The 27,040-nt window shown below is 41.4% G+C and overlaps 1 protein-coding gene across 5 annotated transcripts in view; it reads right to left on the bottom strand.

The window, feature by feature from the left end:
* Positions 1-561: 561 nt before the first annotated feature.
* LOC139947136 (leucine-rich repeat serine/threonine-protein kinase 1-like) overlaps positions 562-27,040 on the bottom strand; it is a 62,824-nt gene continuing 36,345 nt past the window's right edge. For 4 of the 5 annotated variants that reach the window (XM_071944989.1, XM_071944990.1, XM_071944988.1 and 1 more), the window contains 21 exons: positions 23,872-26,328; positions 22,917-23,057; positions 22,002-22,165; positions 21,203-21,329; positions 20,472-20,630; positions 18,925-19,047; positions 18,372-18,633; positions 17,827-17,962; positions 16,828-16,922; positions 15,738-15,860; positions 14,827-15,023; positions 12,602-14,266; positions 11,728-12,186; positions 9,690-9,935; positions 8,763-8,912; positions 7,319-7,526; positions 6,813-7,044; positions 5,176-5,427; positions 4,296-4,495; positions 3,307-3,435; positions 562-1,233 (listed from right to left, as the gene is read on the bottom strand). In XM_071944989.1, coding sequence (XP_071801090.1) covers positions 803-1,233; positions 3,307-3,435; positions 4,296-4,495; positions 5,176-5,427; positions 6,813-7,044; positions 7,319-7,526; positions 8,763-8,912; positions 9,690-9,935; positions 11,728-12,186; positions 12,602-14,266; positions 14,827-15,023; positions 15,738-15,860; positions 16,828-16,922; positions 17,827-17,962; positions 18,372-18,633; positions 18,925-19,047; positions 20,472-20,630; positions 21,203-21,329; positions 22,002-22,165; positions 22,917-23,057; positions 23,872-26,328 — 7,956 coding nt within the window. In that variant the 3' untranslated portion in view covers positions 562-802. Of the gene's footprint in view, positions 1,234-3,306; positions 3,436-4,295; positions 4,496-5,175; positions 5,428-6,812; positions 7,045-7,318; positions 7,527-7,718; positions 7,784-8,762; positions 8,913-9,689; positions 9,936-11,727; positions 12,187-12,601; positions 14,267-14,826; positions 15,024-15,737; positions 15,861-16,827; positions 16,923-17,826; positions 17,963-18,371; positions 18,634-18,924; positions 19,048-20,471; positions 20,631-21,202; positions 21,330-22,001; positions 22,166-22,916; positions 23,058-23,871; positions 26,329-27,040 lie in introns of those variants that run through there. The other variant, XM_071944993.1, reaches the window with a different exon arrangement.

The raw sequence follows: 27,040 nt of genomic DNA, 5'->3' as shown, positions 1-27,040 counted from the left end.
ACATCAAACAAAAGCTATTTCATTGAACGATACCGTGGTCTTGTAATTGCTTTTCCATTTGATTTCACATCAGAGCACCCGACTTGGTACATGTACAAGAGTTAAAGTGGTATGGATAACATTACTTGTGTTTAATTCACCCAAGGGTATAACTGGATACCCGTAGATAGTGTGTATGAAAAAGCCATCTTCTTACAGTGTATTTTCTTGTATTTTTATTAATATTTTGTTATTGTTCAACAAAATTTTATTAATAGATGAAAAATTTGCATCGAAATAATGAATATTCCAATACATAAAATTATATTGGAATTTGGCTGTATACATGAATAAATTATTATTATTATTATTATTATTATTATTATTATTATTATTATTTTTATTATTATTATTATTATTATTATTATTATTATTATTATTATTATTATTATTATTATTATTATTATTATTATTATTATTATTATTATTATTATTATTATTATTATTATTATTATTATTATTATTATTATTATTATTATTATTATTATTATTATTATTATTATTATTATTATTATTATTATTATTATTATTATTATTATTATTATAGTGTTAATTGTTATTATTATTCTTAAAAAGCACCCTGGACTCTTCCAAGGATTTTAAAGAAATTTCAGTGTTCGGAGCCAGCTCTTGTATTCTTCAAGTCATCTTTATAGCAGCCATCTTGAATTGGCAGATATCCCTGCTCCCAACTGGACGCTAAATTTTCTAACAGACTTTCATGAAATTTGGCCCTGGACTCCGCAAGAAGTTTGAAGAAATTTCAGTGTAATGAGCCGGCTCTCATACTCTTCCGTTCATCCTTATAGCAGCCATCTTGAACCTGCAGATATCCCTGCTCCCAATTAGACGCTTCCCACAGCAGGAAGTACCACTCCAGCCTCTCTTGACCCTTGACCCTGATCGGGGAGTTGGAGTACCCGCCGATGACGTCATTGAATCCACGGCCGGCCGTCACGATGACGGCTCTGTCGTGGCCGGCTTGGGTGTCTTCCACGCTGTCTTCTTCTATCGTCGGCGGGACCCAGGGCTCGATGGGGACGGGAATGATGTAGTTGACGGGTCCCTCGTGGCAGTTGATGATGGAGAGGGGGGTCAAGGTGTGGGGCTCAGCGATGAGGATGTTACCTGATGAGACGCCGATGTAGAGATATTGACAGTAGAGGGCCAGGGACGACACCTGGTTTCTGATGGCTGGGGTCGGGAGAAAGAAAACGAGACTTTAGTCAGTCAAATCAGCATCTACATGTAATACCACAGTCGGTATCCATTTAAACATTTGTTCAATTCAATAATACGTTTATTTCATACTCTTTTTTGAAAAACACAACAATATTAGAATTAAAGGGTACATAGAAATGTAACAAAAATCAAATGTGCATGGTTCAAGTTAAGCTAAATAAGTAAATGCCCTGTGATAATTAAGTCCTGGACTACTATACATGTAATAAGAATACTAGGTTCTTATATAGTGCTTTATCACACCCCTAGGGTTGTATCTTAGCGCTCTTTATCTCATCCTGAATTACGTAATAATACTGAGTTCTTATATAGCCCTTTAATTCACACCCCTATGGGCGTATCAAGTCGTTTTGTATATTGTCCTGCAAGGTAAGTGGAGCTACGTCTTCAGAGTATTAGGCCTATTCCTTTAAAGCATCAAGTTGTTTACAAGATGCTGTGGCGCAGTATGCTGCCGATCAGACCAGGAACACCAGGGAAAGCCCCTTTTCTTTACGATCAGTAATAACTGATTACCATTTAAAACTGTTAACGCTTTTAAACATCATTTCTTACAACGAAATGTAGATTTATTTATTTACTAAATTAAAAAAAGTGATAAATCGAACAAGTTTCAAACTATGATGAAATGTAAATAACTATATACATGTATTTAACTCAAGTAACTCAAGTCAAAACTTTCAGACTCTGAAGATTTTCTAACAGAAATTTTGACGACTGCTACAGTTGAAGCAAAGATAACAGGGAAATGCTTTGATACAACAATTGAAGTGATAAATGTAAGAGGAACAGGCAAAACAAATTTGACACAAATTACAATAATTGTAGAATGGCAAGGAGAAGAAGTATTTCTATTGAATAATAAAAGAAAATTGAATAAAAATATTGTAAGCTCCGGAAGCTGATCCAACCCTGAAACGGTAAGACTTCTCATAAATAATATAGGCAACGTTATAATAAAAATTAATCAAAAATACCAGCAAAAGCACAACCAAATAAAACTAAAATATACACACAAATATGGATAATAAAACAAGACAAATTGTCAAGTACATCAGTACAACAAAATATACACACCGTATGTAAGCAAAGAAAAATTGTCACATGTACATGTACATGTAGTACATTAAGTTACATGTATTACTAAGCAACAGGTTTTAAAAAGATCAAAAATGTATAATACCGGCACTATACAAAACAAAATCACCATTTTGCACAATGTTCTGGACCAATACAAAACATCAATATGCAAGATAAACACAAATTTCAGTGGAGCCGAAACACAAATTGTAAAAGATCACTCATCATTATAATGTTGTCTGTAAAACAATAGATAAAGTAACACATCAATACACCAAACAATAAATCAAATCGTAATTATTTTTCCGCATTTGAAATGTGACAACAGGGTTCATTCGCAACACTACATGGCCCTACATATATTGTCTATTCATAAATACCCTGACAGTTTTGCTAATCCTATTGGTGGAGAACGCGCCATGTGGGGGTGTTTAAACGGTTGATAAAGACCAGCAGGATCCTGTTTAAAACCGACTGGCTTCCGTGTGTTGTGCGCGCAAGCCCATGTATGCCAATCTTATTACGCAGAACGTAAAATCATAGCTGCTATAGTAACAGTGGTAATCCACTTCTGAACGAGCGTACACACACAATCCAAACAGATTTGTTTACAAAGTTTGTGAAAAAATATGTACAAACTTCAAATTTTCGCTCTGAAGCAGATGGTCACAGTGTCTATAGTTGTAGTTTGTTTACGTTTTTTAACAAACAAATCTTTATGAATGGGAATAAAAGAGTAGTGCCTAATTCTTAAACAACCCTTTAAGACCTTGCAGGGTCGTGGTCGGTGATAAAATAACCCCTGATTTTCTTCACCAGCCAACATAAAAAGTCTGAAATTAAATAAAAGTCAAGAAAATCTCATAACTATAGTATTTACCACTCATCGGTCTGAGGCTGGTTCTGCCTCTCGGTCTAGAGTTTGACCGACAGTATAGTACTTACCATTCATCGGTCTGAGGCTGGTTCTGCCTCTTGGTCTAGAGTTTGACTGACAGTTACTCAGTGCTGAGATGATGTCCAGAGTTCCCTCAATGGACTTGGTTTTCACATTCCACTTGTATATGATGGGACCTACAAAAAAAAACACGCAACAGATGAAGAATCATTTACTGATATGAGGTACAGAATGCATGGGGTACAAATCCTGGGGGGGGGGGGTGGGATTTAAGGCATTGCATGGTGATGTCAACGTATATTTGGCTTGCGGTAACACCATAATGTATGTCTACTTGCTTGGTAGAGTATGTTTTTTTTTAGAACTTGCTATATATTTAGTGGGAGTGTCGTGGCCGAGCAGTTAAGAGCAGCGAATTCAAACTCTGGTGTTTCTGATCAGAAGAGTGTGGGTTCGAATCCCCAGCCATGACACTTTGTGTCCTTAAGCAAGACACATAACCATTGCTTCGTCCTTTGGTCCCATGTGTTGTGTGTCATGTAAAAGAACCCAGTGCACTTATCGAAAAGAGAAGGGTTTGCCCCGGTGTTCCTGGCTGGATTGGCAGCATAATGCGCCACAGCACCTTGAACCATTACATGGTGCTTAAGGATTAGGTCTTATATCTCAAAATTCACCCCACTCCTTGCAGTAATAATACCTGGTGCTTTGTATCCTTTGGCAAAAGGCGTGTTATAAATACGGTTATTATTATTATTGTTATTATTATATTCTACAACCAGCGAGAAGATTTTTGTCAAGCTTTGGAGACTAGCTAGTTGGTATGACACTGCTCTAGAATTGCAAAGGTCGTGGGTTTGAATCCCACCCAGGTAATATGCCTGTAATTTTTCATGAACTCGGGAAAGTACTGAGTATACAGTGCTAACACACATCATTGTGTATGGGTCAAACAAAAAATGAATACATTCTTTAATTGTGTTCAAAGTAATTTTTTGTTGCAATCAAGTGATTTATAAAGTTGTCGTCTACTCACCAGGCTGGATGCAAGACCATACATGGTGGAGGTCCATGTGCTCCATCAGGTCCAGGTCATAGGTCACCAGGCGCGACACTTTGGCCACACAGTCCAGCGTGTTGTGATGATTCAGATCAACCTTCTTGATAGTGAGGCTCATCACGTCGACGACATCAATGTGTCCCTCGGCTAGGCCGCACCAAATCTCAAACGATTTACTAAAATAATAATAATAGTAAAAATATTAATAATAATAGTAATAATAATAATAATAATAATAATAATAATAATAATAATAATAGTAACCAGTTTTTATATAATGCTTTCACACCCGAAAAGGCGTCTCAATAATCCCTACACAACGATAAATAACACTGTGAAGATTGCATTAAAGGCAGTGGACACTATTGGTAATTGCAAAAACAATTTCGTAGAAAATAACTTCTTTCTCAAAAACTACGTTACTTCAGAGGGAGCCGTTTCTCACAATGTTTTATACTATCAACCTCTCCCCATTACTCGTTACCAAGAAAGGTTTATGCTAATAATTTGGAGTAATTACCAATAGTGTCCACTGCCTTCAAGACTCATCTAAATTAGAGACGTCAAAAATCACAAAACAAAACGATTAAAAGAGCGAGGAGGAGAAAAAGTTATTATTAATTGTTATCAACAAATTTGAAATCGCTTTTTGAAAAGAAAGCTCCGCTACAATTAATGGCTAGGAAGGAATAACAGGAGAGGAAAGGAGAAAAAGTAATTATAAACCGTCAATAAGACAAACTTATACAGATAAGATAAGATAAGATAAGATAAGAACTTTATTATCCCACACTGGGGAAATACAGTAAGCAGATATGAAGAAAAATAAATTAATAAAAAACAATTATAAACTTACTTTCCAAAGACACCGAGTCCCGGCACAGCCACCAGCGTGAAGACCTCTAGGTTAAACTCAACATATTTCAGCATGACATTCTCCTTCAAAATGCCACCTTCCTCAGCGATCACAATGATACGGTGATCAATGGCTACAAACACCTCCTTCCGGGCACTGATGTGAACGATGGCCTTAGGAACCTGGATCTTACCCAAGCAACGAGGGAGAACGAACACTGGGCAGAGCTCTCGGAAGGCATTGCGGTTTGCACTAGAATAATAACATATTTATAATATTAGGACAGGTTAACGAGAGCATGATTTGAATCTGCAACCTCCAGATAATGTGCTGGTGTTTTTGGGGGAGGTGTTTTTTTTTTTTGCAAGTCGCCAGACACACAAGGCCTGAAGGCCACTTCAAGGTGTGGGCTACAATTATTTTTTTGTCCAGAGGCCGTTGCTACCTACTCCTAGGGCTGAAACAGGGTTACCCCTTTTCTAGTCCATATGGATGTACATGTACATGTACATGTAGGCTTGGGTATCATCAGTCCGAAGCCTGGCCGGTAGAGCAGAAAGCAATACCTCCCCAATTTTACGTAGCAAGTGTCACGACCGGGATTCGAACCCACACTCTGCTGGTCAAACAGCAGAGCTTGAATACGGTGCTCTTAACCGCTCTACCATGACACGCCAAAAGTTGGGGTCTACCTACATGTACAACAAATGACATACATTCCAGTTGATGTGGAAACCAGATGCTTGCAAATTGTGTTAAATATGAACCAGGCTATTACCAGACTTTTTTTTGGGGGGGGGGGGGGTTGGGGGGGGGGGAACCAGTGAATGCCCACAGCGTAAATGCAACACAGAGCTGTGTGTTTGGTCAGTGTATAAAGAGACACAGTTTTGTGGTTCTGTCTATAAACTATAAGAAGACATATGACACAACATAACATCAGAAATAAAAATCAAACTTATAAAGCGCACTAGAAAGAAATTGAAATGGAAAAAGGTGAGTCTTTACAACTTCACGAAATGCAGTTAGAGTAACAGATTCCCTAAAGACAGCAGGTAGATTATTGTTCCAAATCATTGGCCCAGCTACACTGAAAGCTTTCTGACCTACATGAAGAACTTTGTTTGCTCGGGGAACATTCAAGCGAGTGATGTCAAGTGTGGATTAAAGAAATCGTGAAGGAGTGTAGTGTAACAGTCAAGTGGAAATATAATAAGGTGTAGTTTTGTTCAAGCATTTCAAAACAAGATAAGCAATTTTAAAATGGAAAACTAGACAGCTTTAAAGAGACTATACACCTTTGGTAATTGTCAAAGACCAGTCTTCTCACTTGAAAATGTTAACTCAATTATTTCATCGAAGTTGCGAGATAAAAATGAAAGAAAAAACACCCTTGTCACACGAAGTTGTATGCTTTCAGATGCTTGATTGCGGGACCTCAAAAACTTTCTGAGGTTTTGAAATCCAATTCGTGGAAAATTACTCCTTTCTTGAAAACTATGTTACTTCAGAGGGAGCTGGTTTCTCACAATGTTTCATACTATCAACAGCTCTCCATTGCTTGTTACCAAGAAAGTTTTGTGCTAACAATTAAAAAAAAAAAAATTACCAATAGTGTCCACTGCCTTTAAACTCACCCATAGATAGCGATTGCTCCAGACGACAGACCCAGCCACATCGTATCACCGACAGCACACATACAGTCCACATTCCCGCCGCTTATGTTGAACTTGACGCAGGCGCTTCCGTCCCCGGGACTACGGTCCACATTGAGGACGACTACCGACGCCTGGCTGGTACCCTGCACTGGATCCTCTCTGCACTGTGCTAGCCAGACACACGGCTGGATGGCACCCAGGTCCTCACTGTCTGTTTGGGGAAAAGTCAGACGAAAGGCATGTTGAATTTGAATTAACATAACTGTTCAACTATAAGACGCAACATCGGAAAATCTCTGAAAATATTTTTTCACAAATAATTAACGCTTTGAGATGCCCTCAGTTTAAGCCCGAAATAAGAACTGCGTTTTCTTATTCTTGTTTTTATTCAAAAACAGTCAATAAGGCCTTTATAAACATTTATAGATTTGACCTGGAATTTTTGTCTTATGTCTTAATCACAAAAACAAATATTCCTAACTCACCAGCATCTGAAACGCTGCTCATTAAGACCGGAGGAGCGCAAGCACAGGTAATCTTCTCGTTATCTTGAGGAGACATGACTTCCTTCAGGTTGGGAAACTCCATCATCCTAGCGATGTTATTAATCTGCTCCATGGTGGGACGGTCTCTGGATGCTTGGGACCAGCACCACGCCATCAGGTCCACGATGTATGTAGGATACAGCTTCTCCTATGTGTAAAACAATGCGGCAACATTAGAGGAATTATTTTTATTTTGTCTTATGGTGGGACGGTTTCTGGATGCTTGGACCAGCACCACGCTATCAGGTCAACGATGTACGTAGGATAGAGCTTCTCCTGTGTGAACAACAATGCGGCAACATTAGAGGAATTGTTTTTATTTTGTCTTATGGTGGGGCTGTCTCTGGATGCTTAGGACCAGCACAACGCCATCAGGTCAACGATGTATGTAGGATACAGCTTCTCCTGTGTGTAACACAACGTAGCAACATTAGAAAAGAATTATTAATACTCAGTTACGACAAGTACAAGTGATTATGAAGTAAAAAAAGCAGAAATAATCACAAGATCACAGTAAGAACTATGTAGAATAGGCCTAATTAAATCTGGCCTCGATGAATGTCACCCAATGTTTGTTAACGATTTGAACAAGTCTGGTAATTCACAAAGACAACAAAGGCAATTGCCTCAGCTGCCACAGGTAGTTGCCCATTAGCAACCTTCCCGCAGAAATGTAAAGTTTCCTCATAGAGTTACCATTCACCAAGGAGAAGGCGCCTTGGTTCTCTCTCCCTTTCAAAACAAAGCACCAGGCCTGCGGTTACCAGCACCTACTGGCAGTTTAATTATTATTAATACATGTAGTATGAATTTGACCTCAACAAATCAAGAAAAAAATACAAAACCAGGCAAAATAAAGAACTATTAAACCAAAACAGAAACAACAATAAAATACAGAAAGTATGATAACACAAGGGCAACTAGAACAATGAAAAATGAGATATGGGGAGCAAGCAAGTACAAGTAGGTAATCTAGGAAGGACACAAGGAAAATACCAAACAAAAACAAAAAAACAACATGTTGGGGGTCAGGAACAACAAAAGCAAACTAAATCAATGTTTGCTCAGAAGCATGTTGTCCCACATATAATAAAACAGGAAAACTGGGGGGGAAAAAAACCATACATGAATAAATTTAGGAAGGGGGGAAATATCAAGTTCTCACACTTGCAAAATGGTCAAAACAAATGAGATTGCCTCGGTCGCAGCCTTTGAAGGGATTCTAAAGGAAGTTCTCAAAATGGTCAAGCAAACAATATTGCCTCGGCTGAGCCTTCCGAATGGAATCCTCTTAAAAGTTTTTTTTAAGGAAGTTTTCATAAGAGAACAAAAAAGGTCAAAGCAAATGAGATTGCCTTGGCCGTGACTTCCGAAGGGATCTTACCTTTTTGGTGAGAACAGGTCTCTGTCCATCCTTGATGAGTTGCTTAATGATCTCAGACAGACGACCAAAGTCTCTACCGACCAGATTCTCAAATGGTCTCTGGACTGACATGAGCTCATACATGAACATCGCAAAAGAGAAACAGTCAACCTGTAACGATTGTATCAAATACGCAATAATTGGTACCAACCTTTAAAGACACTGGACACCTTTGGTGATTGACAAAGACAAGTTTTCTCACTAGGTGTATCTCAAATTATGCACAAATAAAAATGAGAAAATTTGAACTCAATTGGTCGTCTAAGTAGCAAGATAATAATGGAAGAAAAAGTACACTTGTCACACGAAGTTGTGTACTTTCAAAAGGGAGTTTTTCTCGCAATGTTTTATACAGCTCTCCATTGCTTGCTACCAAGTAAGTTTTTATGCTAAACATTATTTTGAGTAATTACCATAGTGTCCACTGTCAGTACCTAGACAACAATACTTATTCTAGTCATTGTGAAATTTGCGATTAGCTTCATGAGCTTGGTAGGATTTGAACCCACAACCTTTGTGATTGCGAGTCCCGCAGTCTGACCACTGGACAATGGTGACGTAGACATGTTCGAATACAGTCAATTGCGAAAATCCATTCCCAGACCCCTATTGACCCATTTGACCTGACGTCATCATCAGAAAAATCTTGAATGCGCCATACTGGTGGGCAATTTCACTGTGCGTTTTCATATATAACTCTATGCATAGAGTATGCTGTGCGTTATGCAGTGAAGTACGCATTTTAGGCGACGCGGCGTTAATACACGTAAACCTAACTGCCCACCAACATGGTGAGCGTGGCATCAGTCGCCGCGTGTGACGCGCGTGCAAGGGGTCAATATCCAACCCCCTAAAAATAAAAATAAACCACTGCTTTTAAACACAAACCTTCTCAGTGTACTTCTCCTTGCCATCGTACTGCACAATCTCTGGAGCCATAAACCCTGGCGTTCCACCGTACCCCTTGGTACCAGACGGCATAGCAGACACACTGATACCATAGTCTGCTAGTTTCACCTTGACGCAGGTATCCCGGCTGTGTGGGGCCGGCAGGCTCCAGACTAAGACATTCTCTGCCTTGAGGTCCCTGTAGATAATACCCTTCCAGTGGAGGTAGGCAATGGCTGAAGAAACCTGCAATGGCGGATTGAAGGGTGTTTGTTTATTAGTTGTTTCATTCAATTTAATTCAATTCAATCAACATTTATTTTGATATTGGTAAAAAAAAAGAGAATAGTAAACAAATTAAGTACAGCAGCACAATTAGTACACAATATGTGCCATTATAACACACCTCTTGCTCGTTCTGTATTCTGATTGGCTGAAACACGGTCACGTGGGATGAACTAATGTACGGGAATAGTACCAGAGCGGGCACTAGTCTTTGCAAATAGTGCCCGCGGTAACAGCGCCCTCTCTTGACTTGAACCGTGAACAAACTACAAAATTCCTTTTTCTGTTCTTATTTGACATTTTAAGACCGAGCTGTGTTATAAAACACATATTGACTAGCATAATTCGGTAACTAGTGTACGTCTATTCCCCCTCGGGCCTGTGAGTGACCAGAAGAGGGGCCTATTTCCCTCGGTCTTCGGCCTTGGGAAATAGGCCCCTCTTAAATTATTTATTTATTCTACTAAACGCAACCTCAAAACTTATTTATTCTAGTGTATTATATTTGCTATTGTTTGTGTGTTAAGCGCATTGATCATTTTCTTTTGGAATTGCACTATATAAGAGCTGGTTTTATTATTATTATTATTATTATTATTACTACTACCGCAGAGTAGATTGTTCGGTGGTCTGGATACTTCTCAGTTCTGAAACGAACTGTCCTGCTTATAAACTATTAGCTGGACGGATGGTATAGAAAATAGGCTGAGACTACCACTTTAGCTTATAGGATTGTAATTAACTGCACTACCGCAGAGTCAGTTCTTATATTGGTCTCAACGTTAATATAAATATCTTGCTATATATTCTACTAGTGCTGAGTAGATTGTCGGAAATCAGCAGACTTCTCTACCGCAGAGTAGATTTTTGGAATTTAGGAGACCTCTTAGATCTGCTTATTAACTACTTACTGGTCTTGGGGAAGGAAATCGTAAGGACTACTTTCGCTTTAGTTGATCGAGGGAACTTCGCTTTATTAACTTCACTACAGCCCACTTCATACTTCCTGCAAATGCGAATGCGAAGCGAATTTGACGTGAATTTAATGTCACAACCCTCCTTTCGCACCAATATTCGCAAGTGAGTTGAGCAGAGTTGAACAGCTGCGAATTATTCATTGCGCATTTGTGACGTCAACATTCGTATCGCATTCGCATTCGTAGGAAGTATGAACCGGGCTTACTGCAGAGTGAGTTCTTAATTGGTATCAACATATTTACTAGCTTGCTCTAGTCATCGTCATGCATCAAGGTGTAGGGACCTTGGAATGTTGGGACCTTGGACCTTGAATGTCTAAAATTAAGTGTGTAAAAAATAGATTAAGCCCCCCCTATATAACACAGAGCCAGCATGAAACAGCAGTTGTGCATCCTGGAAACCACTTGTAGGGAACATGTGAGTAGACAGTGCTGGTACTTCATGTCATTCTGTGGATGACTGGAGAATTGCAAGTACTAAAGTAGTCCAGAGCAATCAACTCATTTTGTTTCTCTGTTTTAATTTCCCAATTTTAATGTAGTCATTGGTGTTTGTAATAATCACAATCACAGTCCTGTTCTTGTGTGTTTTTTAATATCTTTTTATATAATAATTATAATAATATCAATAATAATAATGCTTTTACTATTTAGTTATTGTAAATCATGTGCAATCTGGCTTGTAGGCCACGAAATGTGATTCCAATAAAATGAAATGAAATGAAACAAGGTACACCAAAAGGGGACAGCACCAAGGAATCAACTATTATCCTTACCTGTACGATAATCTTCTGCATCGATATGGGCGTCAACCTAGCTCCCACCCTCTTGTAATCTTCCAGTTTGGTATCAAGGGCACCCTCCGGAGCCAACTCTAAGACTAAACTCATCGGCTGACGGCAGAACCCGATGAGTGGTACGATCTGCGGGTGGTCCAGGTTCAACATGATTGACAGCTCCTTACGCGCCGTCCGGTACGCCTCACACGAGAATCTCAGAGGGTCTCGTTGCCACTTATTGTTCTCCACCTCAAACCGGTGCTTGTCAGTGTTCCCGGCCCCCTGACCTGGGGGGTAGGGTTGGAGCATCTTGATGGCCACTTGGACTTTGTTGTCGCTGAGACTGCGGGAGGTGTGACCCTTGAAGACGAGGCCAAAGGTCCCGCTGCCGAGAAGGCGACGAACCTCTAGGGTGTTGCGGTCAACGAGTAAGGCAGGACCTAAGTCATGGAAGACCTGTAAATGTGAACAAATAATTGTGAATTTATGAAGGCATTAATAATAAAAATAATCATTATAACCGTTTCTATATAGTGCTTTTCACACACAAAGGGCTTCTCAAAGAGTTTGCAACATTATTACCCCTGGTCACTGGTCCATTTAATTAATTCCTTGAACTATCTCAGCTCCCTGGGGAGTATACATCCACTGCAACAAATAAGCGCTACTTAGCTAAATCAATCACAAGAATTGCTCTGCCCTACAGTCACCTAACATCAACTGATGCGAAACGTTTGTTACAAATTTGTGACATCAACATTAATATTGCATTTGCATTTGCAGTTAGTATGAACAGGGCTTGTGCTGTTTTGTCAGATAACTGGCCATAATTGTTTGCTATTTTAATTTCACGTTAGCCACAGGAACTTACCACATCTGGGGCAATGGTGCTCAGCTTGACCCGCCCATGAACAGGGCAAGTCACAATCTCTGTCTTCATCGCCTGAAGCACCAACATCTCAAACAAGAACCCGTACACCTGCACATCGCCAGTAGGGTCCGAATTCATATCGATAGCGTTTGTGAACCTCAAGTCAAGGTTGATGTTAGACACCATATCAGGGAAGACCATATCCTGCGATTCGGTCAGCAAGAGATCGGCCTGGCTGGTGCATTCGCTTTGCTCTGAGGATTTTGATTGGCTGACAGTGACGCGTTCTTTTTCTTTCATCGCGTAGGCTCGTGGCCGGAGTGAGTCTAACTTTCCCGCGTACGAGGTAAACACACTGTAGGCACCGTGCGAGTGTTTGTCAGCACAGGATAGTCCACAGCACAAGTTGGAGCTCGTTGATCTTTTCGTAGGGTACGGGGAATCCGGAAGGAGGAGACTCTGTTGTGTAGAATCAAAGTCACATCTGTCGACAACTTCCCACTCTCTCTCGTCCAGCTCGCTGATGTTGGACTTGGTGTAGTCTCGCCAGCAGCGGTTGCAGGGTACCAGTCTGGTGATGAAGAGCTCCCCCTGGAAGGTGATGCCGAGCGGTTCGCAGATCGACGGGTAGAAGTTTTCCATCAGAGTGTCGATCAGGTCCATGATCGTGGAGAGCAGACGGGAGGCTACCTGCAGGGAGCTCGCGATCTCAATGTGCTCTGTCTCCACCTCTTGGCCGGATTCCATCCAGTGTGTCTGCGACGCGGTCGTCAGCTTCTGGTTGATCTTCAGGGTCTGGTTGGGGATCATGATCTCCAGCTGCCCACTCCGGGAAAGGGACACGGCCCGGTCTTCCCCCGATCCACTACCATCGGGGCTCACCACCTTGATGAAATCTGGTCGCCGCTCGTTCACGAAGATTCTAGAGCATATCTCTTCGACGATCTCCTTCACGTGGAAGATTGTTGCCCCGAAGAACCGAAGCTCAATCCCAGTCTGCCAAACGATCCACTGATACTTGTTCTCCAGAGCGTCCAAGGCCGGCTGGCTCATCATGACCTTGAGACGTTCCGGCATCGGATACAATGACGGAACGATCTTACAAAAAGTTTTGTCGGAGAGGAACCGGCTGATCAGATGCGACCAGAATCCGCTAGGGATGTACTGCAAGATGTAAAGCCGTCGGATCGCCGCCTTCAGGTTTGGTATGGGAATAACTTCCATGCTGTCCAGCTCCGTCGTGGACTCTTTGACAGTTACCTGGACATTGCAGGGCTGGCTTCCACTGAAGAGTATATCACCAGAGCTGTGGCTGTACGTGCTCTGTGTGGCGGACTGACACCCGACCTCGAGTGGCAGTGACACACAATCCGTTGACAATCCAGGAATGAGCAGTGTCGACGAAGGAACTGAGCTACAATTATCTACTCGTGCCTGGCTGTTAAACTGTTGAGTTAGCATCGGCATGGAAGAGCTCTCTTGTCGGCTGAGTGATGAGGCAATCGGTACATGCAGTCCGCGTTGGTTACGACGCTGGGACGTCGGAGAATGCCTGTAGTTACGAGAAGTGATCGAGGGTGGGGAGGCACCGCGGACAGCTTTCCGGTTCCATTGGCGGTTGGGAGACGGGGAACCAAACACTGGGGATGGTGTGCGTTTATGTTCCTATGATCAAATGAACAGTTAGAAAGTAGAATTAGCATTAAACTGCATACAAACCAAAAGGACCTATGGTATAAATGCAAACAATAGTTAAAGGCCTGACTTTTTAATCCTAGCAGAGATTTGTTTTTCCATAAAGATTAAAGACAAAGGACACTTTTGGTAAATGCAAATACCAGTCTTCTCACTTGGTGTATCTCAAAATATGCTCAAAAAAACAAACCTGTGAAAATTTGAGCTCAATTGGTCGTCGAAGTTGCGAGATAATAATGGAAAAAAAAACATCCTTATCACATGATGTTGTGTGCTCTCAGATGCTTGATTTCGAGACCTCAAAATCTAATCATGAGGTCTCTCGAAATCAAGTTCGTGGAAAATTACTTCTTTCTCAAAAACTACGTTTCTTCAGAGGGAGCCATTTCTCACAATGTTTTATACAGTCAACAGCTCTCCATTGCTTGTTACCAAGTATTTTTTTATGCTAAAAATTATTTTGACTAATTACCAATAGTGTCCACTGCCTTTAAAGATTAATCAAGGGAGTTGGAACATGAGCGACAAACCTTTATGCTGGTGACTTGCTCCCTGATGAGGGGAATCATTGTCATATCCAGGCCCTCTACAGGCAGACGAGATGGGACTAAGACATGTTTGTTGTCGTACGTCACAGCTACCTCACACTTATTGAGGAGGGTCAGGATGAACTCCTTCACGCTGGAGTCTTCAAACTTACGATGGAGATCCTCAATCAGCATCACACCTGGGTCAAGATTTAAGAATCAAGACTCTTAGAGCTTTGATGCATTTGGATACTTTTTTGTATCACAAAACACAATGTCCACAGATTTACATTAAACTTACACCGTTTGAACAAAATTATAGTAGAAAGCGTACCTTAAAATATTAATTGCTGAAGTGCTGTGGTTTTTGTGAAATGAGTAAAACAATGTCATGAAAAAACGTTTTACATGATCTCATGATCACTGAGACGAAAATTATTTTCATGACATTGTTTTACTCATTTCTCAAAAACTACAGCACCTCAGCAAGTTATACTTTCAGGGAAGCTTTCTGCAATCAGAAAGATGCATTTATGACACTTGATACATGTTTATAATCAGGGCTACTAAAACTTCCTGGGCGAGTTAAACCCAGAGCTTTATTAGCCTGCAACGATATAACTAACATCTATTATATTGTGCCGTACCAGCCGCTACCAAAATATAGGATTCGAACTGCTTCTAGCTACCGGGCTAGATTGGTAAGACACTGCTCTAGAATTGCAAGGGTCGTGGGTTTGAATCCCACCCGAGTAATATGCCTGTGATATTTTTTTTCACAGGAAAATACGCTTATTTGCCCGGGCAGACTGTGGGCAGACCGTGAGGCAAGGGGGGAATAAACAAAGAAGTGTGAAAAGGGCTTTAAAGTTGCATATTTTGAGATGGTAAATCGGTTTGACCTTTGAACTAACCTTTCTTAACGTCAGGGTTGATCTCCGGGATGGTGACAATCTTGGCCAGGGTGTCACAGAGCCACTGAGGATCCAGAAAGTAGTAGTCACTCAACATTGAGTCTTCATAGTGTAATAGAATACCTACAAAATAAAACACATATTTTATTTTTTATTCTGCTTATGCATTTACCATTCATTCATAAATGGTTTATTATCCAATTAACAAATCGCTGCATCAGCCGAACTGCTAGTAAATTTACAATAACAGTAAGTACAATCACAAAGGAAAAACTCCAAAAAGGTAATATTAACACCAAGATTGCAAGAGCCAATCTGTCTCATTACAAATATTGGTTTAATGTCTACGATTATGAATTGCACAAATCAAGAAATTGTGATTTAGTAACGATTGTAGCAACAATATTTTCTAGTCATTGTGAAATCAGCTTGGTTAACTTGGTAGGGTTAGAACCCACAATCCTCCACGGTGACCTGTTATAGACCTTATGCATTGACGTCATCCAGCGGCCATCTTAGTAGAAAAACGGTGACGAAACAATCGAAACGCACACATTTGTACGTGCGGCGCACAGGATTGGCTAATGAACAACCTCCTTTTGACCTCTAGGTGAGGGCGCCCTACTGAAATGACGTCATGTGCATAAGGTCTATTACAATAGTTGTGATACTTGTGTCCTTAAGCAAGACACTTAACCATTGCTTCATCCTCCGAATGGTACATACTGTTAAGCCATTGGTCCCATGTGTTGTGTAACGCATGTAAAAGAGCCCAGTGCACTTATCGAAAAGAGAAGGGGTTCACCCTGGTGTTCCTGGCTGTGTCTGCTTAATGCGCTGTAGCACCTTGTAAACCCTTATAAGGTGCTACATATATGGGTCTTAGAATTCATCACTGCAGTCACCTATCTTTCTGAAAGTTTGTATATACTCAGCGCCTTGAGTACATGTACCTTGTTTGAAGATACGTGCGCTATATAAGACTTCAATACTATTATTATTCTTATTAATATCAAGAGAGTGACATTTTGAGAAAAATACATAAATATTGGGGATATGTTTTTCTTGACAATGAAAGTGTTTGTCTCACCATTGTTATGGAGGAATCTTGTTGCTTGCATCAAGTCTTCTTTGTCGTGGAAGGAAACCTGGGATTGTTCCAACATCACTCGCGTCACTTCAGTCCTAGAATAAAACAAGCAGCGACATAAAGTTACAAAGCAGTAAAGCACCTACTCATCTTAGGTACTGGTTCTTTGACATGAAAAAGCAAAGCTACCACAAAAGGCCTTAAACATCCAATCATGGACCAATTTCATAAACCCTGTAAGCACAAACACTTGCTAAGCACATAATAGAATTGCTTAGCAGCAAGTTTTCACAAAAATTGCATTTTTTATGGCTGGCTGTGCCGAGATTGCCTGATAGCTTGAGCCATTTCAAATCTAATATTTTAGGCAGCAATAACCCAACAGCTTATTATTCGCAAATCACACGCGACGACTGTGCCACGCTCACAATTTTTGTGGTCTATAGGTTTGCGTGTATGGTAAACGCTGCATCACCTAAAATGCGCATTTCACCGAATAATGCGCAGTGCCATTGCCCACCAATATGGTGCGTCCAAGATTTTTCTGATAATGACATCAGGTCAATTGAGTCAATACCGAAATGTGTCTAGTACTATAGTATACAGTGCTACACACATCGGTGTATGGGTAAAAACCAAAATTAATATTCTTTATCCCCGATGCAAATTTAACATCTCTTATTATCGTTGCGGTACCCGCTGCCAAAATATAGGATTCGAACTGCCTCTAGCTACCGGGCAACCTCGGTAGTCTAGTTGGTAACACACTGCTCTAGAATTGCAAGGGTCGTGGGTTCGAATCCCACCCGAGTGTCTAGTACTGTTATTCATACATTCCAGAGTCCAGTGTGTGTGTCGGTGTACGAGTAAAACCAAATCATCCTTCCTCCTGCTCTGCCTTTTTTAGATACTCCCTGACAGACATATCAAGGCGCGGATACTAATAGCTATAACAGACATATCAAACTTCTTTGAACCTTCTTCAAAACCACATCTTACCTGTACTCCAGAGCGGGTACGACTGGTTCAGTTTTCGCCTTACGCATCTCAGATGCAATGTGCATGACGGCTTTCTCTAAGGCCAAGTAGGACGTCGGAACTCTCTGCATCAACATTGGATCCTTATCACGACCCTCTGGGAAAACAAAACAAAAGTCCACAAATTTCATTTGAGCCTACCAGCTAATTCTATTGGTGGATAGCATGTCACATACATGTAGCTGGAGCTGCTAAAGACTGGCTAGCTTTGTGTGATGGGCGCACAAGCTTATTTACACTAATTTACAAATGCAGAATGCAATATTATTAGTACCGCACCTTATCTACAGAGCGCACACCAAACAGAATTATAAAAAAATTTAAAATGTACTAACTCAAAAATTCACTAAAAAAAGAAATTGTCACAGATTGTCTATATTGTAAATTGAATTCGCTTTTTAACAAAAACAACTGTTTTAAACCGGCAGGATCATGGCCAGAGGATAAAAGCCCCTTCAGCCGTTTAAGAGCTCATTGCCTCTCTTTTATTCCCTTAGTAAACTCACCTGTTAGTGAGTAGGCCACATCATAGATTCTATCTCTCAGATATCCGACGTTATAACTCTTAGGCACCGGTAAGCAGCATATCTCAATACAGTCCAGGACGTTAGGGAGACCCATGTCCTGAGGGTGGGCGATGTGAACGAATCGCTCCATGATCTTTCTCTTGAACTCCGGCCAGTAATCTTTGGAATACTTGGACTTTTGTCGCAAGACAACATCGTAGTGAGTACCAACCAGAAGGACGGGGGAGTTAGGGGCACGAGCCTGCAACAAGAGTAACAATAAACTATATTAATACTACTCGAGTGGGATTTGCACCCACGACCCTTGTAACAAAAACTAGACATTAAGTGTTTGTTAACGATCACAAATAAAGCTGTTCCATGTAAAAATATTAAAAAAAAGGTCATCAAATACCCCATCCTTCACTATAAAAAAAAAAGAGAAAAGTGCTTTCAGACTGATCAGACAGACAATCACACCCGACAACAGGGGCAACAGCAGTGGGTCACACAGGTCAAAATCATGATGAACGTTGAGATCAACTTAAATTACCTGGATATTGACGAGCCACTGCTGAATCAGATTGATACTATTCGTTCGGTCGGTAATCTTGAAAAGCACCAGGTACAAGGACCGTTTCGTCAAGAAATATTGATGGGTCGCATAGAACTCCTCCTATGGTATGAAAAGAAACAATGTTCAGTCTGTTATCCAGTGATGACATTACGTGTTTGATGGTGTCATGGCCGAGCGGTTAAGACCATCATATTCAAGGTGACCCGGTTCGATTCCCGTTTGGGGCCATATGTGAGTTGAGTTGTGCGTTGGTTCTCTGCTGTGCCACGAGGGTTTTCCAGACTATCCGGTTTTCCTCCCTCAGGAAAAAATCAAACACTTTCGATCTTGGCTGTGCTCCGTGGTCATAATGGGTTGATGTGGCTGGCAGCCAAAGGCGCCCTTGCATGCCTGCTTCTCGAACACCTAGCCGCGTCCTTCGCAATTCAGCTCTTAGCTGCGAGTAAGGACGATGTGTTGTGTAACACGTTTAAAAGAACCCAGTGCACTTTTCAAAAAGAGGAGTTTGCCCCGGTGTTCCTGGCTGTGGCTGCTGTATACGCTCAGCACATTGAACCCTTATAAGGTGCTACATAATTGGGTCTCAGAATTCATAACTTCCATAACCTACATGTACATGTATCTTTCTGTATAAATGTATATATACTAAGCGCCTTGAGAACCTTGTTGGTAGATACGTGCGCTATACAAGGCTTCAATATTATTATATATTATCAGAAAGTATAAAGCAATTCATCTTATGCAAAGAGAATTTGTTTCATTTGATGAAACTATTTATTGAAATGTTTGTGACAAATACAAACCAAAAAGTAACAATAGTCACTTCTTATATAGCGATAGGGAGCATATCTGCCCACTCAGTGATGCTCCTGGCCCTGTAACATTCAGTATTTATTGCTCATTACCAGATAAGTTTTTATGCTTACAGTTATTTTGAGATACCATAAGTGTCCAGTGCCTTTATTAAAGTCAATGTGCATTTGCAAGGTTTGTTCAAAATTTAAAAATTTCTACAAAAAGATCAAAAATCAAATTAAGGATGTAAATTTTTAAAGAACACTCAGATTCCCAACACCACAACAACCACAACACTAAAGATAGTTATTATTATTATTATTATTACTATTTATTTGACCTCAACAGTACAAGTACAGAAAATACAAACAAGGCAACGATGAAAGGGAAAAAACCCATAACAGGAACGACAACGCTACAAAACATTAAGAGTAAACAGAAAAAAAAGGAAAAAAAATGGTGACGTGAGGGCAAATAGAGAGAACAGTGAAAAAAATGGGTCTATGAGGGGAGCATGCAAATATAAGAAGTTAATCTGGGGGAGGACACAAGAAAACTACTCAACAAAAGGACCAAACAATACTAAGCGGGTCAGGGACAACAGAAGTAAACCAAATTACTGATGCTCCGAAGCAAGTTGTCCCACACATAGTAAAACAAGAAAACTGGAGACAATAAACTAGACAATATAACGAGGGAAAGGAATAAGAAACAGAACCGTTGATTACCTGACCGCCAAAGTCCCATGTACTGAAGGTGACCTTTCCATATTTACTCTTCTTCTTACAGTATGTCCATTCGCTGACATCTACTCCTACCGTCGACAGATACTTGCCTCCCATGGTTTTCCCTCCAATGTTTGTATTCCCCTGTCGTTCTGCAAAGGTCTGACGACCACAACAAGAACAACACATCATAAGAGTGAAAACTCATTAAAAAATATTTAAAAATTCAATTCATCAAACGCTTGTAAGAATGATAGTAACACAAAGCAGTTGGAGGGTGCACATTCAAAGGCGCTGGTCTGGGTCAATCAAAGAGTTCTCAGATGTGTTGATAGGTCAATCTGAAAATATGTGTTTTAAAAGATGTTTTGAAGTGGAAAATGTCATGTGTATCTCTAAGTTTATTAGGCAGAGAGTTCCAGAGGCGGGGGCAAAGTTAAAGAAGGGCCTATCACCACACAAGGGTCAGGGCGAGTCCGGAAAACAGAATGCTGGCCAATGATTTCAGACCTGGCCTCTATCGATACACCAGCTTCCATATGGGTGGCATGGGTGGATGATCTGGCCTGATTCACGGAGGCAATCAAGGCGAGTTGCCTCCATGCCCCCGGGTCATTGCCTTGGTGCCCTTGAAATGCTACAGTAGAAATTTACAAGTAGTCTGACACCCAGAGTGGAAGGAGAGGCAGACAGTATCTGCGTGTGACATTGGTCCTTGAGGTCAGTATTCTCACCTCTGGGTTGTTAGTCGATGTGGAGCCCCCAACACCTTCCTTCCCCCTCAGCTCATTCAGAAGGGTTGTCTTGCCGATACAAGACTTACCCACAAACATCAACTTCATTCTGGTGTACGGCTTGGCGCTGTTCATTGGAAAAAAAACACCAAACATTTTTAAGATAAAATAATAAACCGGAAAAAACATACTATGTTCATCTGGGTTGTTGATAACCATAAATTAAGAGGTTTGTTTTCCTATTTCAAATTTTGCTACTAGCTAGAACTTTGAAAATCAAGGGAAACAATCTTGGCCCAATTTCATGACTCTGCTTACCGTCAAACATTGCGCTTGTGTAGGCAAAGACTGACCAGTAATGTGGAGTATGCATGCCCACAAGCAAAAGTTCCCTGCTATCCCATCGCGGACTTCCCCGCTTCCGCAAGTACATGAGGTATGGACTCTTTGCTTATGGTAAACAGAGCCATGGAATTGTAAGCACATAAACATGCTCAGTACAGAAAAATATTATTATCAGAAACTGGTTACCGGCCAAATTAATTCCCGTAAAATTTACAATGTTGTGACTGGTGCCAAACCCAAGTTTGCATTAAGCAGTATTTTTGCATAACAGCTTTATGAAATTGGGCCTGACGTGCCAGGAGTTACTGACGGGAGATTCTGTCCCCATATGGAAATTAACATGGGCTGGACGAGGATGATTCAAAAGAGGGCGCTTTCAGAGGTAATTTATACATAGTTCGCCGATTGGGGGGAGGGGGAAAGTATCTCCTGCCACATCGGAATTGTTACTTACTCATCCAGGATTGAGCGTAGGTAGCCCAGTACATCATAGATAAGCCCCGTCTTGAACATACTGGCCAGTGGTTCTACCAAGCGGCAACCGTCTACCTTCAAGTCATACATGCTCAGACGACCCAACTCAGGAGGCAAGGTCATGATCTTTGAGTTCCCATTCAGCTATAAAAAAGTAAAAGTAAAACAAAATGAAACTGGTTCATCAATCACATTAAAAAGTTTGTGATCATACGATTAGCTCTTGTCAGGGCCTCACCTGAGTGACACAGGGAAGCTTATCGAACACACCCATTGTTACATTGTACCTGTTCATATTTGTTATGTTGTCACTTAAGCCTTTTTCACACAGCCAAAATGTAGCCATGGGTCCCTTGCTACAAAATTTACGAGCGTGGATTGTTTATTTGTTATCACTGTGTGTGACTGATTTTGTGAGCTTTCCCACTGCAAAGTTAAAAAACTAACAACCTTTGTGCGACATGAGAGTGATATGACAAATTGGTAATCCTAATCACCTTAGTTGGACAAGATAGCACCCACAATAGCATGCTCTGTATGGGCATTTTCACCTAGGACGTCGTTCAACAAACAAGGGTTCCTTTCACCTGATTATGTAGCCCACGTCCTTGGTCAAAACTTCCGCTTGTGTAAGATTTTGTCGTAGGTCTGGACCTCATGTAGCATAGTGGACAAGATTTGACAAGGGACGCTGGATACTCAAAATATCATTGTCCTTTCACACAGGGTGCATTTTGTAAAATCTTACAACCATGCTACAATTTAGCAAGGGACCCTCGCTAAATTGCTCTCGTGTGAAAGGGGCTTTAGTCTTCTTGGTGGTAATTTGTTTGCAACTGCTAACTCTATTTTCTAAAACTATAATAGCGATGATAACGGAGTATGGTGTACTTGCCTTTAAGCTTGAGAGCTTTGTCAGATACTGCATATCAGTAGGTACCTCAGCGATGTCGTTATGAGCAACGGAAAGAGCGTTGAGACTCGGGAAGAGAAGAGTCACTTCAAGGTCACTGCCGCGATGAACTAGTGGTGGAGGCTGATGTTTGGATTAAAACAAAATTTAATGGATATATCGTTTAAAGTATTACAGGTTGGTGTTGGGGTTTGGCCTTTAATAGCCATGTCAAGCCCGGTTCAAACTTCCTGGGAATGCGAAGTTTGATGTCATAAATTCGCAACGAATAATTCGGAACAGTTGACTTGTGCTCAACTTCTGCGAAACATTCGCTGCAAAAACAGACCTGTGTCGCCACAATTAGCTTTACATTCGCATTCGCGATGAACCAGGCTTTACGCAAGGCATTTTACAGTCAAACAGTTCTTTTTTATATTATTATTATTGATGGTTTATAAAAATCAAACTTGTAGCCAATGGCTAAATTGCGTCGATTCATACAAATTTTTAAAGATTAACTAACATTAAGCAATGAACAATAAAAAGGAAATGATTAACTAACCACAACAAGACACATGAACAACTATAAACAGTTCCAGACTATCTCCAGTCACATTTCAATGTCCAACAACACTCCTGAAGACGAGCAGAATATACTGTTTGAAACGTCAAGACCAAACCAGATCTTTTCAGAGCAACCACTCCTTCAAAAGAGTTTTTACCAATGGTTGTACCCGCAAGTTTACTATTAATACTTACAAGTTGCTCTTGTTGTCCAACAATATGTTTTCTTGTGGATTGTAACACATTGCTTGAAAAGTTACCACAAAAAGTTACTACATGTATGCACTACCACAGTAGTAGCACTGCAGTGGGTTGCCTCCAAGTTGCCTGTACAAGTTGCCTCATGTGGACAAGGCCCTAATGGACAAAAATAAAAAGAGTTCAAATGTACCTTTGGGTCTTCTTCACTGTTCTCTCCAGGTTTGCCAGGCACCTCCTCCTCCTCAAAGGACGCTCCGGTTCCAAGCACCGTCCTGGCAATCACATCCAATTGAGAGATCTGATTGTACGACAGATCCAACGTCCGCAGAGTGGCCAACACACGATGTCGACGGTGCTTGCAGAACTGCCCCATGGAGCTCTGCGTGAGGGTCCCGGGGGAGCCAGCCATCATGGTCGAGTCGTGAGTCATGCGTCGAGCAGAATTTGAATGAGAAGGTTGAGCACTGCGTTGAGATAACGAGTACTGAGAGGTCGGACTGTAACACATGTCTGTCATATTCAATGTCGGATCGTACGTCGAGTTGGACCGCAGGAGCCTGAAGACATTCGTCTTGTTCCGGACAGATAGTTGATTCACCGGGTTGCTCATGTCCTTGATTCTGTTCCACGAGAGCTCAAGATCCACCAGGCCGACGGGGTACTTGTTCATCGGTCCAAAGTGGGTTATCCTGTTGCGAGACAGTACAAGCTTGGTGAGTTTGGGAGCCAGGCAGGGAAGCCCGGAGGGAACATTGAGAAGGTTGTTGTGGGACAGGTCTAAGGTCTCCAGTGAGTTCATTTCTCCAATAGTGTCATTGTCTTCCTCTGTGGTGTCCCCTTCCAGACTACCGGTGCTGCAGAGCCTGAAGCGTCGTATGTTCACATAAGAATAGGCTTGGGTTGTCGCCTCTTCGTCCAGGAACACCTCGGAATCAGAAGAATCCGGGGTGTCGCTCCCTGAGTTTTCGCTCACACTTCTGCTCGTGAGTCCCGATTCCAGAGTCGACATTAAAACCGCTAGGTTGCTTGAATTTCTGGAGGGGTCCTTCAGGCCGAGGGCAGCCTTGCCGAACTTCATGGCAAAACCGGAAAACCTCGCCAGCTTGCCGCCCGTCTTCTCAGACCGGTTGGCAATCAACGGGAAGGTGTCTCGTTTCTGAGAAGTAATCAGCAGGTCATCTTCCATAGGAGATGGACTTCTCATCTGCACCTCTGGGTGAACAATTAGGGAGTCGTTCCCAGAGGGGTACAAACCACTAGGCATGTCCTCAAGTCTATTCTTCGACAGGTTGAGTGTCTTCAGTTTTGGCGACATCCACATCTCAAATGGCATTTCCCGTATAGTGTTGTCCTCCAGGTTCAGATAATCCAAAACAGGCAGCAGGAAGAGTTCTGATGGCACGGTATTCAGGCGATTGTGAGAGAGGTTGATCCTCCTTAGCACTGGCGCATCCCAAGTACCGTCCTCAGACACCGCTGGGAATGATGTGGATGTAGGACTGGAAGACAGCGAGCTGAAATCTCCTCTCTTAGGCATTCCAGGCAGATGAAAGATCTTGTTTTTGGAAGCGTTCAGCTGCTGGAGGGAAGGCAGTTGGAAGATAAACAATGGCAAGCAGCCAAGACTGTTGTCGGAAACGTCTATTCTCGTCAGAGTAGCTGCAGCGATGTGGATGCTGGAATCCAATGGGTAAGCCCTCAGCAAGCCGTTGAACCTAAGCCCGGCTTCAACTAACCATTCCCGTTTGATTTCGTTTATATTTTGGTCATGCCAATCGATCGCCACCGCCGTGTCCATCATTCCAGCATTACTGGCAGCTCTCTTGATACCCCCAAACGTTCTCTTACGATCGTAAGTGCTACCTTTCCTCATGTGGTCTTTCTTGGAGTCCTGGCGAGCCATGGCTTTGGATCTCGGCTGCATCGCCACATCTCTACTAATCTTCACCTTAGTGTTTCCCTCGGCTCCCTCGCTAGCGTACGCCAAGTCATTCACAAACGCCTTGAACTTATTCTGATACTCCTCCCTGATTGTGTAATCCGGATCGGGATGCACCCCAGTATGTGCCAGGATAGTTGTCACGATATCATTCCGAACGCTGAGCGTAGCTGAGAGCAAAGCCTTCCCACTCGGATCCTTGGCACCGTGTTTCAGAAGCAGCGCTATGATGTCGATGTTGTACTCGCAGGAACTGCAAGCCTCACATAGGATAGAGCTGTCCTCTTTCGGAATGTGTACCTTCTCAATAACTCTGCCTTCGATCAGACTAGCGTTGCTGCTCCTCGAGCCAAACAGACACTTAATAGACTTGACAGGCAGATTGACGTCAGCTCCGTGTTTCAGCAACAACGAGACAATGTCAATGTTACCCGCTATAACTGCGCTGTGTAACGGCGTCAGACCGATCACAGTGTAGCTGTCCACCTCGATGTATGACTGCTTCTTCCCTTGTCCGAAGTTTGGGACGACAGGTCCGGCTGGGCGATAATCCAGTAGGGTTCGGGAGACCTCGACATGGCCTGCTGAGGCTGCTAGGTAGAGTGCTGTCTGACCGTTGATATTGCGTAAGTTCAAATAGAACGGGAGATCCCCTTTGTAGGTCTTGAAAGTACTTTTTCCAGAGCTCTGGTCAAGCTGGCAAAAGCCCTTAAATGAAATATAAAAAGAAATTACATGTAAGACATTCCACTGCGAAACATTGTATTGTTCATGGTTGACTCAAACAGACTGTGGCCATAGGCTCTTCACAAATTTCCAATAGACTTAAAGTTGTTACAATGGATGTGCCCTTTAAGCAAATTGCAAATGGCCTTGCCCTAGTTCTCTAAGATAAAAAATCAAGGCCTAAGACAAGGTACACAGAGTCAGTTAAAACCTACATGTTATGCTAAAAAATGTTTTTTTTTACAGATTTTGTAGTTTCATAAAATCTTGCATATTCAAGCATTGGGACCCCTTCAAGTGCGCAAGATTGTCTCCTTCACTTATTAAAGCAATGAACGTGGGACAAAAAAAGGGTCACCAAAGTGTTCAAAATCTCACAAGACTTGCACGGTCCATAAAAATTAATTTCAATCTTAAGTATAACCAGTGTGAATCCCCATGAGAAAAAGTGTTGTCAACTTAAATCTAGGCGATTTAAATACAAAATAAAAGTAATTCCAGGCTGTCAAAGGATGTACTTGTATTATACAAGGCTAATTAACAGACAAAGTTTGCTCTACATCCCCCCTTTAACCAGCATATTTAAGTGAGAGTTAAATTACAGAATTTTATTGAAAGAGAACCAACAGATTAAAAACAAAAGCTCTCACAAAATATCAAGGGGACTCTGCTCAACACACTACATGTATGATTC

The sequence above is a fragment of the Asterias amurensis genome, chromosome 14 (genome assembly GCF_032118995.1).
Source record: "Asterias amurensis chromosome 14, ASM3211899v1".
Taxonomy (NCBI): domain Eukaryota; kingdom Metazoa; phylum Echinodermata; class Asteroidea; order Forcipulatida; family Asteriidae; genus Asterias; species Asterias amurensis.
This window is presented reverse-complemented; position numbering and strand designations above follow the sequence as displayed.